The sequence below is a fragment of the Microcebus murinus genome, chromosome 17, assembly GCF_040939455.1.
Source record: "Microcebus murinus isolate Inina chromosome 17, M.murinus_Inina_mat1.0, whole genome shotgun sequence".
Taxonomy (NCBI): Eukaryota; Metazoa; Chordata; class Mammalia; order Primates; family Cheirogaleidae; genus Microcebus; species Microcebus murinus.
The window spans coordinates 2,550,505-2,564,978 of NC_134120.1; the positions used below are offsets into that span (position 1 = coordinate 2,550,505).

The 14,474-nt window shown below is 52.0% G+C and overlaps 1 protein-coding gene across 2 annotated transcripts in view; it reads left to right on the top strand.

The window, feature by feature from the left end:
* ZNF516 (zinc finger protein 516) overlaps window positions 1–14,474 on the top strand; it is a 104,655-nt gene that overhangs the window by 32,592 nt on the left and 57,589 nt on the right. For both annotated transcript variants that reach the window (XM_075993790.1, XM_075993791.1), the window contains exon 2: window positions 10,995–12,939. In XM_075993790.1, coding sequence (XP_075849905.1) covers window positions 11,160–12,939 — 1,780 coding nt within the window. In that variant the 5' untranslated portion in view covers window positions 10,995–11,159. The remainder of the gene's footprint in view (window positions 1–10,994; window positions 12,940–14,474) is intronic.

Sequence of the window (14,474 nt, forward strand, 5' to 3'; positions counted from 1 at the left end):
CTGCAAGATCATTTGCAATCACCGCAGATGCAAAATTTTCCTAACTTTTGTGGCCGAATAAATATAATAAGAACATTAATATGGGGAATTGCGGTGGGATTTTGCTTGTTTATCCTTTGTTGTTCCATTGCAGGGAAAGTGTAGATAGTCTTTTATCTTCAGCACTTAGAACTTGCAGCGACGTGTCATTAAGTGTGTTTGAAAAAATATTTTCAGGCAGGCGGTGCAGGAGAAATTCTGTGGAGATGTGACATCATGTTTTTGTCAGGAATTGCTCTTTGTAAACACTCTCTGATAGATCACTCTCCTTAAGCGGCTAAAATATCCAACTGCTTTCAAAGGTGCTGTGTGTGTTAGTGACAAAGTAGGTCATGTTATCGGCAGTAATGGATCTGGAAAATTTAAACTAGTTAGAGTGTGTGTGCTATGTGTAGTGAGGCGTTCTTGGAAGATTTGTCTTTTTGTAGTTCTGATCCTTTTGAAGTATTGATTGGTGTTTGTATAATGGCAAAAACAAAATCTTAAATAATTTCTTGCATGATATGCCTTTGAGTTGTGCCTTGTCAAAATAGACCCCATTTCAGGGTGTTTTTACAGAAAATGTGTAAGCAACTGCTTAGATTTCAGTGAAATTGATTATTGAAGTGTTTGTTTCCCCCCATGAGCTCTTAATGAAGGGATTTTTGGGGGCTGACTTCTGTGCTAAACAGTACTACCTTGGAAGGTAATGTTTAACAGAATGTTTTATGGCTTACTGCACATAATTATCTCTCTTTGTATTCTTGTGCACAGTTCTTTCATTCAGCTGATGGTGGGGACCTCTAGGATCTTTTACAAAAAGCACAGAGGAAAGAGATAATATTAGATAGGTATTAACTTCAGTCTGGTTTCTTATACTGGGAGAGAAATGTTGGTTTTAATCTCGAGGTTGGAAAGTAGGTCAGTGTGTATGTTTGGGGGGGGAATATTGTTCTTGGCTATTGTTTTGCATGACATAAAATACAAGCCCCATTTGTAGAAACACGTTTCAGTTAAAATATATTTTACAATCAACTAATAGAAACTAAAAAAAAATATGTCTTGTAATGACCAGGATGTGTCACATAGTAAGAAAATACGAGTTTTTGCATAGTTGTTTTGTTTTCACTGCTGATTATTTCTAAAGAAATTAAAAAAAAAATTATGTTAGATGCTGAATTATGTAACAATTTCTACACTTTTGAGTTTGGGCTCTGTAAAAACCTCAAAGCCACTTTTTTTCTTCTTTTTAAAAAATATTCTTTTTTTTCTTCTTTATATTTTTCGTTCTTAAGTAAAACATGGGAATCAAAGCCACTTTTAAATTGGATCTCACTGCCGTTGATCTGAGGCCTTCTGATTTTTCATTTTTATTTAAAAGTAGAAATTTACGGGTCTTCCATTTTTTCTGGTGTTCCCCAGGTTTTCACTCTTTTCCGAACGGTTCGCCACTTGGCTTGACCGCCAAGGAGGTGCAGGCTGTGAAAAGAGTGGAAGTGACGAGCCGGTGCTCTCGTGGCTCGTGGAGGGACGTGTTCTGTGTCTGTGGACTGTGGAGTGGCCCCACGTGACCACAGGGCTCCGTCTGCGCCGCCGGTTTGGGGAGATGCAGGTCTCAGCTTCTGGAAATGGGGCTCCTAATGGAAATGTTGACAAGACCATTAACTATACCAGCAGTGCTGGCGGCTCCGGGGAGGCAGGCCTCACCCCCAGCTCCCTGACGCCAGCCCTTTGTGGCAGAGGAGGGGCCTGGGAGCACATGCATCTGCAGAAAATCACAGAGCCCGCCCTGCCCCCGCATTCGGTCTTTCTTTCTAGTTTCGTGAAGTTTGCCTCTTTAGGGACAAACGGATTGGCAAAGTAACTACTTCACAGAAGACTTGGGAAAGAGTCAGTAGTAAATAATGAGTAGCAGCAATGCGTTAATTCCGTATCTGCAGAAGAACAATAGGTAACAAGAGGCGGCTTCCCGAACTCTGATAAGAAAATACCCACCCCCTCCTTATTTTCCCCTGGACGCTGGGTTATTAAAGTCTCCATAACTACTTTGAATTTCCCAGGCTATGTGATTAGTGACTAAGGAAAGAAAATTCCCACATCCTTCCTCGTTTATTCTAGGACTTTTCTGAATGCAAGAAGTAATTATATTCATGTATGTGGCTGCACGCCACCCCTCCAGGCCAGCTGTGAGCGCCAACCTGCACGTTTTAGTAGAAGGACATGTGGGCAGCTCCCATATAGTCATGCTCTTTTATTTTAATTTCCGTTGCCATATTGTCTTTTCTGTGAGCCAGAGTTGCTCTGTTTGAACTTAACCTGGAAGGTGGAGTTCCCTCTTTTCTCTTGAACCAGGCATTTATTTGGGCCCCCCGGACAGGTTGTAATGAACAGCTTCATAAAAGGTAACCCACTTGCGGAAGAATGGCATTTGGGTCATATACGCGTCTTTGCTATAAATAGAGAGCTGACTCCAAGGCCGTGGTCCCGGGCACCGGCTGGAGCAAGTCTCACGCAAGGATCACGGAGTCTGCGTGGTAGAACCGTGTCGTGGGCAGCGCGCTGAGTTTGGGGGCTGGAGTGTTGGCGCGTGCGTTGATTTATTCCGGGGGGCGGGGGTGCTAAGTAATGTAAAGAAAACCTTTGTTTAAGAAAGTGGAGTTTTGTCGTCCTCATCTGCCGTGCCTCGTTTTCCCAACAAAGCATGGTGGAGACTTACCTTCCAGGCGATGCCCTTAGCAGAAGTGTCCGAGCACGCCTGCCTGGGCCGCGTGCACGGCAGGTTCGTTGGGCCGCGCCCCTGCGCGGGCTGCCCCGGGGATAGTGGGGTTTTGTGTCCTGGTTCCCCTGGTGGGGGGCGGGCGGAGCTCCTTGTGAATGCTGCCGATTCTGGTCGCCTTTTATTCATTCCTTCTTCTTAGAGTGGAAATGTAGCTTGTTCATAATGGATTATTGATTGGTCTGAGAACAGCAGCCGCCTCGAGGCCTGGTCGGCACCCTGCTCGCCCCACCGGCCGTGAATGCTCCACTTCATGAGAGCCCGGGGACCCCGGGCTGGGGACTATAAGCCCGCGATTGTTAATCCCGTGCAGAGTGGTTAGTAGGGAGAGGAACTCTTCATTGTTGTTATGGAATTTTCCCCCATTTGTTCGAAGAATGGGCTTTTTGTCTCAGTAGTAAGATAAGCTTGTCCAGGATGTTAATGATGTATTTTAATTCGTGGCTCATAGTACGGCAGTGTGACTCGTGAAGCCGGGCGCATTGTCTGGGGGGAACAACACACGCAGTATACCAACACCCCGCCCGGCCCGCGCCCACGCCGCACGCGTGGGGGTTTCTGGGCAGGCCCCGGAGCCCGGCCCGGAGCAGCTTTCCCAGAGTCGCCCTCCGGAACCGCATGGAGAGGGAGTTGCTCTTCCGATTTTATGGTTTGCCTTTTGGAGCCTTGGCACTCTTCTCGCAGACTACCCAGTAAATATCTGGAGCCTTCTGTCTGCCCCGAGCCTTTCGGCATCTTCCCGGCTTCACGATTCCTGACATTCCGCTCCAGCCCGATCTCAGGAATCCCGCCCGGGAGGACGGTCGGTCGCTGGAGCGGCCAGCCCTGGCTGACATCCGCGCCCCTTGGAAGGGGATCAGAGAGGAAGCAGACAGGCCTAAGTAAAGCCACATGGCTTCGAGGAAGCCAGGACGGTTTTTTAGTATCGTGATATGGTTAATTAATGAACCAGAACTGAAACAAACAAACAAAAAAATGCCAGGCCAGATAGTTATTTGAAAAACAGCACCGACTTCAGTTTTGCTTCCCTAAATCTGACAAAGGCTGGCTGCAGAGATTCGCGCAGGAAATGGTACTTTCAGTTTTCCAACGGCCTCTTTGTTCCTCCTGGGTGTCTGCAGCCTGGCTCTGCTCGGTCTACACAAACTTTAAGAGTTGCATTGTTTTGGAAATTGCTCTGTATAGTAGAGCATATTTGAAAACTGGCTGTCTGATGCCTTGCTCAGGATAAGATTTTGACAGAGTCAACTTTGGTACTTTTAGGGAAATCAGTACAATACCAGCCAGCCTTTGTTGTGTATTGGTTGAATTCACAGAGGAGAGAAATGGAAAGGTTGCCTGTCGATCAGAGACGCGCTTATTATTTTAAAATGCAAGCTATTTTGCATTTTTTTCCCTGACAATGCCATATTTAACTGGTCAGAAAATTATTGCCGAAAATATGGAAGAAAAGACTCGGCCGAGTTACTGGTTGTATGCTTCACGAAGTGGCAGAGAGGATAGCTGTGAGTACCGAAATAGACTCGGGCTCTGTGATTTTGGCTAGTGATCTTGGGACTTCATGTTGTCTGCGAGGCTTCGCAACTGGAGATTGTGGGTGGATTTCTTTAATGTCTCTGGGCAAGCTTCTAAAACATGAGAAAGCAATCTCTTAAAATAAAATAATGCTTTCCATTAGAACAAAGTAATAATATTCAGATGATTTTTCTTTCCTTGACTTTCTTTTCAAAACTAGAATTAACTAAAAGTAATTCTCCAAACTGCTTTCCTTAGAGTCCTCCCAGCTTTCTTGGGGCCAGGGGAGGGTGGACCTGTGGGGGAGGGGCGGGAAAGAGGCTCCCCAGCTTCCCCCCTCCCCCTCCCAGCTGCTCTGCCTTCATTTGCTGTACTGGAGTGGCAAGTGGGATTTATTTATTTTAACTTCGTTTGTGAAAAATTTCCCAAATCTGTAAACATGGAAAGACTAACAAATCTACATACATACACTCACCTACCATTTAGATCCAGCGGTTAATATTTTAGTACATTTCCTTCCCTCTGTCTTTTGTAGAGCACCTCTAAATATTTCATGACACATTTCCAGAAAATAAGAACTTGCTCCTGTGTTACCAATTTTATCAAAAGTGATAGTAGTTCTCAGATATCATCTAATATCCAGTCCATATTCAAGTTTAATTTTTATAAAGTGTTTTGGAGCTAAAATGTGTTTGAACATATCTGTGATAGACAATTATAGCTGCTGGTGAGGGAATTTTTAGTTGTATTAAACAACTTGATGTGTAGCATAACCTATAAGGACCCAGTAAATACATAGGTATTATTATTTACCCATTTGTAATTCAGCGTTTTAAGCAGCTATTTTGTCCTTTTGAATTTATTTAGCCATATATTGTCCCTGCCATTGACCAGGCATCTTTAGGATACTGCATTGACATTTTGTTTACTTATTCAGCAAGTAACTTATTAATAATATCTAAGATGTGTTGACTGTGTGTTAAACATCGTGTCTTGCATGAATTAATTTAAACCTCCCCTAAGTGTTACAATATTGGTATCATTACTATCATTTACATTTTAAAGGTGCAGAAATGGACTGAGGAACAGAGAGAGAGGCTAAGACTCTTGCTAAATCGCACAGCTGATTTGAGTCAGTGGCGGAACTGGGTTTTGATCCCAGGTAGTCTGACTGTCACTCACTACATGTTGGGGCACGTGACTCTGACAGCGGAAGTGGGTCAGAGAGGCCGTGCCAGGGGAGCTGGTTAGGGGCAAGGACGCAGGGGCGAGTGGGCGTGGGCACAGGGGCTTGCCGGCGGCCGTGGCCTGGGGGTCTGGGTGGTGGCAGGGGCCTGACCCTTGTAAGCCAAGCTTGGTCTTAAGGGCGGGAAAAGCCTGTGAAGGGTTGGAAGTCTCCGGAGACCGGCCCCACGTGCACTCGGGAAGGATGGTTTTGGCTTGGGGTGCATACATGGGTCCAGGCATGAGTCGGGAGCACAGCTAACAGGACGTGCATGGGGCGGGGAAGCCCGGGAAGACCCCATGTCCCCGACTGGGTCCCCGGGAGGGTGGAGTTGCTCTAGCGCTTAGATTGAAACCCCACACCAGCTCGAGTCCCACGTGAGCCTCACGTTCCCTGGGAAGACCTAGCCAGTCCTTGCAGATATGGTAGATGGTGCCCCTCCCCGGCCTTCTGGAAACTTCTCCGTGTCCTGCTGGTGTGCAGCCAGCACATTGTTTTACGATGGTGTGCGTGTTTACATGTTTGCTTCCCTGTCGGACTTGGGAGCGCCTGAAAGCGAAGTGCTATTGCTCAGTGATCTTTGATTCTTCAGCTCCTGATACGTGGCCTGGCGCTCAGAGAGTGCTCCTTGTAAAGAAACCTCGTTACCATGGCGTCGCCGCCCTGGATGCCGGGGAGTCCCTCTGAGGAGCCGCTCTCCCGAGTCCTCTGTGTTCACACCTGTTCTGTGTGTGTCCTTTGCCTCTGTTACAGTGTGCTTTCTTTCCTGCTATCTGTGGGCCGGAGGCTTTGCAATGCCCCTTTGTAAAGAATTTCTTCGGTCGGTGGGGTCAGCTGGGGTGTGCATTTCCCTGCACGGGATGGTTTCAGCAGCTCACAGGGTGGGCGTCAGGAAGTGATTTTTCTGCTCAGCATTAGGTAGGAAGCACAGTTTGCAGAATCCTTGCTTACAGAAGGGATTTATGAGTTGACACATTTGCCCACAGATTAAGTCTGTCCCAAACTCAGCAAGTGTGAGTAATCAGGGAAAGTCACCTAACGTCAGTGTAGTATGTAGACCAAAAAAGAAAGAAAAAGAGGAGAATGTCCCTAAGTATGGCAGTGGTCTTAACGTGTGTATTTAGATCTAGTGCTTTAGTTGTGTGTTTACATGATTCTTTTTTTAAAGTTTAGCTACGTGCTTTGGTTTCTGCCTTTATATCTTGTCTTCTCTTCATCCCTCCCTTTCTCCATTATAATGCATTTTTATGTCATGAATAACACATTTTTCCTTTAGTCAACATTTTATGTTTTCTTATTTTTCCAAATATTAAGTTACCCAACTTTATTCAAAATGAGACATATTTATTTGAAAAATTTTATAAGGAATTTTTAAAAAGCAGCTTCAAACTCTTCATTACATCTCTAGAGAAACACGCACGGGCACACACGTGCACACACACGTGGACATGCACACATATGCCCACATGCACACAAACGTGCACACGTGTGCTCACACACAGGCACACACGTGCATGCACGCATATGCACACATGCATGCACACAGCGTGCACATGTGTGCTCACGAACATGCACATATGTGCACACACAGGCATATAGTGTGCACACATGTGCTCACAAACATGCACACACATGCATGCATGCACACACAATGTGCATACATGTGCTCACACACATGCACACACGCGGGCACACATGCACACACACACACATACAGAGCCACTGGAAGTCTGTTTCAAAACCCTAATCAGCAAGTTGCATTTATGCCTAAAAAATTAAATTATAGTTTTGCCTGGCAAGTGCTCAATTTCAGCCTTGGAAAAAGTTTGTGATACATCTCACAACAACAGCAACACTCCGATTCGTTGTAGACAGACCGTCCGTCCCGACTTGGCACCCCCCTGTCCCCCCTGCTGGTGTTGGAGTCGCTGCAGGACTTTCTCTGTTCACTCAGGTCGGGCAGCCAGCTAGCACCTGCCAGCCCCGCGAGGCCTGCGTGCTTCGGGGAGAGTTGGCACGCAGCTCGCACTGCTTTGAGGCGTGGAATAGAGCTGCTCGGGACCAAGGTGTCTCTGGCTAGAACTGAGCCCTGCGACACTTCATCACCGGGCCATGAGGGGCCAGAAGAAAGGCGGAGGCGCTGTCAGAGGCCCTCTGCTGGCAGGGGCTGGTGGTTTTTTAAAGGCAGCAAGTAAGGTAGTGCCAGGGGAGCTGGGACTGACTGTCTGATAATCCCTCTAATTGGGGCGGCCGCCCGCGGAGCGCTTGCAAGTTGGAAGTTCCGAGCACCACGTTCCTGTTCTGGTTTGGAAGTGATGCCCTTGTCTTAAAGAGCAGTTTTTGCCTGCAGCTAACAAGAATGATTACAAAGACCTGTTGATTTGGCCCTGAGTAACCCCAGGAGAGTCAGTTGCAGGGAATTAATTTTTGACTGTTTCTTTAAAGTTTGTGAGAAACTTTGGGAGTCACCTGGGGGCCTCAGGAGGGACAGTCTGTCTCTGAGCAGGGCAGCTCTGTTCCAGTTATGGGTTCCATGAGATAACGGTGTTGTGGGCTTAAATTGTCGGTTACTGTTACATAGTACCTTTTGCATTTCTACATTTATGGATTTTTTGTTTTCCTTTAAAATGTTTCTAAGTCTTTTAAAGACACACCCCGTGCCGTTCTTGCAGGGGTTTCCAGCAGGGCTTATTTTTGAAAGACGAGGGTGGGCAGGGCAGGGAGGAAGCCGGAGAGAAAGGCACTTGTTCCTCTCACGGGGGCTTCGTGGCACCGGTGTGGGGCAGGCCGCTGCGCTCGTTTGCAGGGAAGGTCTCCTGGAGGCTGGAAACTGTGTTCTCCCGGCTCTGGGCTGCCTGAGGGCGCTGTCCCGCTCCGGCTGGGCCGGGGGTGCAGGCTGTCACCAGGGACGGGCTTGCCGGCTCAGTGAGCAGCTAAGGAGGTGCGGGACCACGTTGGGGTACAGGAGGGTGCACGGGGCTGGGATGCTGGGCCTGCTGCTGCCGCCAACCGGGGCTGGACAGGGCTGAGTTCCAGACGCAGGGTGACACTGGGTGGTGACAAGCACTCCTGGGGAGCGCTCTGGGCCTGGGGCCTGCAGGGTGGGAAGCTGCCTGGAGGCAGAGAGTGCAGACTGGGGGTGCGAGAAGGGGCCGTCGTCAGGTTCCCCTTGTGCCGGGATGTGGGTGGTGGGTGCCCTGAGCAGGGCTGGTGAGGGGCTCCAGTGGCCCTGGCTGCCTTGTGTGTTTCCCTGCCTGCTCCCAAGGGATGAGGGCTGGCCGGCTCCAGGGCTGCCGCTCTGTGGAAGGCGTCCGGCTCCGGTGGCTACAGAACACAAAGTCTGGGTGATTTGGGCCAGTCTGTGCACTTGAACAATTCACTTTAATTATTTCAGGGTGCACCTGTGGGCTGCCCTTACGGCCCACACGTGGTCCAGGGCTCCCACTCTGTGAATCTGCGCTGGCTTCTGGCCATTTGAGTTTCAAGGTCTTGACATTGGACATCCTTTATGGACAAACAGTATTGGCCTGATGGAGTCTGCAGGATTATTTCAGGGCCCCCAATGTCCAGGGTTGTAATTGGTTTTTCTTCTCTCTGTGAACTTATTTCTGTGTGGTTCTTTAAACTCGTAAGGTTTTTATACCAGATTCAGTCGCTAAGTTAAATAGTATGTTTCATTCATACTTTTATTTCAGATTCAACATTTTTGCTGAGGTTGGTGGGTGAAGTAAGGCCTGCGGAAAAAAGGGCTTCATGCGAATCATTCGCCTTATAAAACCATCATCATAAATGATGCACATCCTCCAACACTTGGTCCAAGACCAAAAAAGTTTGGCAGAATAGTTTAAGTTAGCTTACAGTCAGTTGCCATGAAGAGGTGTTCTTGGTAAGCTCATGCGTTTGTCCAGTTGTAAGGGAAGCTTTCATGGCAACTCTTTCCTGGAGTCGGGAATGTTCGGGCTCCCTTCTCTGCCCAGCCCTGTGTTGGCTCTGCTGGGGCGGCCGTGGTGTAGGGTTGAGGACCTCTGCGGGACAGCTTGCAGGCGTCTCCACCTGCGTGTCCCCAGCCCTGGTGTTGCCCGCCTTGTGCCGGACACAGGCACGTGGCCCAGCTCTGCCTGCCTGGCCTCGGCCTGTGTGCCTGGTGGGGGGGGGGGGCGCAGGCAGGGCTTGTCCCCGCTCTCTGCGGGGAGGATGGGCAGTGGCCGCGCAGTGTGATGGGTGCCTGCTGTCCTTGGGCTCGGGTACCAGCTTTGGGGGAGACCCGGTCTCGATAGGAGGGTGCCGTGGGTGTCTGCCCCGTGGGGACGTGGGGAGGCAGGAATGAGAGGCTGCACGGCTCTGGGGGACTCTGGGGTCTGGGATGGGCTCTGCATTGGCATTAGGACTCAGTCCTGGGGCCAGAGCCTGGGGTCCCTTCCGGGGAGAGGGGCAGGGGTTTCCAGGAGCAAACACACAGGGCCAGAAAGGGAAGGGAGGTTTTGTCTGTGGGACGGGGAGAGCGAGGCTGCCACGGGCTGACCCTGGCTGACCTGCAGCTGAGCTCGTGGTCACACGCGTTGAAGCGGTGCCAGGCAGGACAGCGTCCGCCACAGGGTCCCACAGCCCCGTTCAGGGGCTCGGCTGCCGTGTGCGGGCTGCTGTATGCATTTCTCCTTTCTTAACGGAAGACTCATTTCTTTAAACCTGATCATGTACAGTCACCAGTTGTGTCAAGGATGGGCCATGTATGTGAGTGACAGTGGTCCCATCAGAGCGTAATGCCTTGTTTTCACTGAACCTTTTCTTTTTTTTTTTTTTATTTCGGCATATTATGGGGGTACAAATTTTAAGGTTTCAAATAATGCCCTTTTCCCCTCTCCCCCCACAAGTCTGACCATCCCCCAGACGGTGCACATCTCACTCATTATGTATGTATATACCCGCCCCCGCCCAATACCCAATTAATGTAGTTCCTGTGTGTTCGCTTAGGTGCTCTCCGAACCTTTTCTATGTTCAGATATGTTAGCTCCCGTGTGTTAAAACTGATGTTCCGTCACGTGCTGCACAGGCTTGTAGCAGTGGGCTGTGCCACACGGCCGGGTGTGTGGGAGTTGGCACCGCCTGGGCTAGGACTCCACCGCCTCGTCCCGCCCCCCTGCGGAGCGACCCTCCTCCCTGTCCCTCAAGGCCACTCAGACTCCCCCTGGACAGCCTGTGCTCCTCACACCTGCACAGACTCCGGCACCACGGTCTCTCCTTAACGATTTTAGTGCACAGTCATTTGCAATTGTTTTAATTAGCCAACGTCACAGTTCGTTATCGATAATTATTTGTTGCTGATTTTTTTTTTTTTTAATAAGGCGAACAGCTACGTGTTCCTCTGTTTGCCCTGCGGTTGGTTTGGACGGGATCGGTGTTTTTACGCAATGCCGCGCGCGGGTGCGCAGCGGTGCTCACGAGCCTCCGTGTGTGTTTCAGGTGCCGGCCGCCCCTGCCGTGCTCTCCACGTGAACCAGCGCCCCTGGTAGCCGCGCGTCCTGGGGAAGCCGCGAGCTCTGCTGAGAATGGAGAGATAGGACGCCGTCGCGGCACCCTGCCACACACAGCCGAGCCGCCACCCGCGTGCGCCGTGCCGCCCCTCGGATGGATCGCAGCAGGGAAGCCGAGATGGAGCTGAGGCGGGGCCCCAGCCCCACCAGGGCGGGCAGGGGCCACGAGGTGGACGGCGACAAGGCCTCGTGCCACAGCTGCTGCATCTGCGGCAAGAGCTTCCCCTTCCAGAGCTCGCTGTCGCAGCACATGCGCAAGCACACGGGCGAGAAGCCCTACAAGTGTCCCTACTGCGACCACAGGGCTTCCCAGAAGGGCAACCTGAAGATCCACATCCGCAGCCACCGCACGGGGACTTTGATTCAGGGACACGAGCCGGAGGCGGGCGAGGCGCAGCTGGGCGAGATGCGCGTGTCCGAGGGCCTGGACGCCTGCGCCAGCCCCACGAAGAGCACGTCGGCCTGCAACAGGCTCCTGAACGGGGCGGCGGACGCCGGCAGGGTCCTCAACGGGGCGGCGGCGGACGGCGGCAGGCTCCTGCTGCGGAGCAGGAAGGGCGCGGAGGCGGTGTGCGCGGGGGACGAGGCCAGGGCCACGGTCCAGTGCTCCTTCTGCAAGAGCCAGTTCGAGCGCAAGAAGGACCTGGAGCTGCACGTGCACCAGGCGCACAAGCCCTTCAAGTGCAGGCTGTGCAGCTACGTGACCCTGCGCGAGGAGTCGCTGCTGAGCCACATCGAGAGGGACCACATCACCGCGCAGGTGCCCAACGGCGGCGAGGCGTGCGCGGAGAACGGCAAGCCCGAGCTGAGCCCCGGCGAGTTCCCCTGCGAGGTGTGCGGCCAAGCCTTCAGCCAGACCTGGTTCCTGAAGGCGCACATGAAGAAGCACAGGGGCTCCTTCGACCACGGCTGCCACATCTGCGGCCGCAGGTTCAAGGAGCCGTGGTTCCTCAAGAACCACATGAAGGCGCACGGCCCCAAGGCGGGGAGCAAGAACCGGCCGCGGAGCGAGCTGGACCTCATCGCCACCATCAACAACGTGGTCCAGGAGGAGGTGATCGTCACCGGCCTGTCCCTCTACGAAGTCTGCACCAAGTGTGGGAACCTGTTTACAAACCTGGACAGCTTGAACGCCCATAACGCCATCCACCGCAGGGTCGAGGCCAGCCGGACGCGGGCCCCGGCCGAGGAGGGGGACGCGGAGGGCCCCTCGGACACCAAGCAGTTCTTCCTACAGTGCCTGAACCTGAGGCCCTCAGCGGCCGGCGACGTGCCCCCCGGCGGGCAGGCCGGAAGGCGGGTGGCGGAGCTGGACCCCGTCAACAGCTACCAGGCCTGGCAGCTGGCCACCAGGGGCAAGGTGGCCGAGCCGGCCGAGTACCTCAAGTACGGGGCCTGGGACGAGGCGCTGGCCGGGGACGTGGCCTTCGACAAGGACAGGCGCGAGTACATCCTGGTGAGCCAGGAGAAGCGCAAGCGCGAGCAGGACGCGCAGGCCACGCAGGGCCCCCCCAGGAAGAGGGCGAGCGTGCCGGGGGACCCCATGCTGCCGGGACACCTCGACCCCCGGCCGGCTGCCTCGCGGCCCAGCCGCAGGGCTGCGGCCACCACCGGCCAGGGCAAGTCGTCCGAGTGCTTCGAGTGCGGCAAGATCTTCCGCACCTACCACCAGATGGTGCTGCACTCCCGCGTGCACCGCCGCGCGCGCCGGGACAGGGACGGCGGCGGCGACAGGCCCGCGCGCACGCGCTGCGGCTCGCTCAGCGAGGGCGACTCGGCCTCCCAGCCCAGCAGCCCCAGCTCGGCCTGCGCCACCGCTGACTCCCCAGGCTCCGAAGACAGCGGCGAGGAGGGCGTCCCAGAAGCGGCACCAGGTGAGCAAGCGTACCCAGGTGGCCCTGCTCCAGGTAACCCTGAACCTGAGAGCCTGGGCTAGGGTGGACCACTCTCACCCAGGTGGACCAGCACCCGGGTAACTCCATGCCCAGGTGGCCCTGTGCCCCAGGAACCTTGTGTCCAGGTAGCCCATGCCCGGGTGGCTCTTGCCCAGAGTCCCTGTGCCCAGGTGGCCCCACACCTGGGTGTCTTACCTCCAGCCTGTGCCTAGAGCTTTGTGGGCGGGTTGCAGACTCAGCGCTTTGGGCTCGCTTGCTGATTACCCAGCTGTATTTGCAGGGATTGGCACCCACGGTCTCTTGAGTCGGTGATGGTCTCTTCTGGACGTCGGTAACTCTGAGCAAAGAATGTGGTCAGGGACATCTCTGAAATGTGCCCCTCTCTTCCTTTTCTGCCCCACACCCAGGTCTCACCATGTGACATATGCATGTGCACACATATGCACACGTATGCACATACTTCCACACACATGCACACATATGCACATGCACACCACAGGCACACACACGTGGACGTTCCCCAGCTCTCTTCCTCTCTTATACCAGACAGTCGGGTACGCGAGTATCTTCTTATCGGGGTGCAATTATAACTGATCTCCTTGGATTCAAGTAACCCTGTGGGTTTAGAGACAGTTCATTGGAACAGACAACTTTCCAGATAGCAGCTAGGCACATATTTAGAGATGCCTGACTAACTTTACTTTCATGATTCTTCTGCTTTTTATAAATATTAAGCATTGTGGTATTTCCTTAGGTAGTTTTTGCTTTGGGGTAATTGTTTTAAGTGGAAGGTGTTGTTTCAGTTACAGAACTTGTAACTTTCTCCACAAAGCCAGGGGCAATTTTCTCTTCTCCCTGCAAACTGGTTAACAGGTGCTGCTCTTACCTGAGAGCTTAGGACAGGTGGAAACCACAGCCAGGTGCGGGGCTGCTCGTGTTCCGTAGTGAGTAAGGTGACTGTCTCACACTTCTGCAAAACCAGACAGAAATCAGCATTAGTTTTTCCTCGTTAGAGATGTAGCCAAGTGTTTGGAGGCAGGTCTATACATACTGTGTCATATGAGGGTCTCTTACACTCAAATGCACGTTGAATCAACAAAAATGTAGAAAACAAGTCGTTTCTCTGATCCTTGGAGAAACCTGTGCGGAAGCTGCACGCAGCGTCACGCGCTGGCCCTATGTCACTCTCCGGAGGAGCAGAAGGTGGCACTCTCTGAAAACGCTCTGCTCATTCCATGGGCTCTGTGGGACTCTCCTGATAATTTATCATGCAGACCTCACCCACCCGGTATGACGCTTGGTTGGCGTTTTTCAAGTTTCATTCTTGGTTTCCTTTTTTTATTTTTACAACTATAGATTATACTGGTTGTGTCCAAGTAGTATTATGACTGCCTTTCGGAGCACACGTTGGATAAAAAATGTTACGCTAGCACTGTATGCTTTTTTCCCCTTTGGAAGAGAAATATTTTAATCTTTGGAAGATCTCCCGGGCTGCACCCCATCCGCTGTGGCGG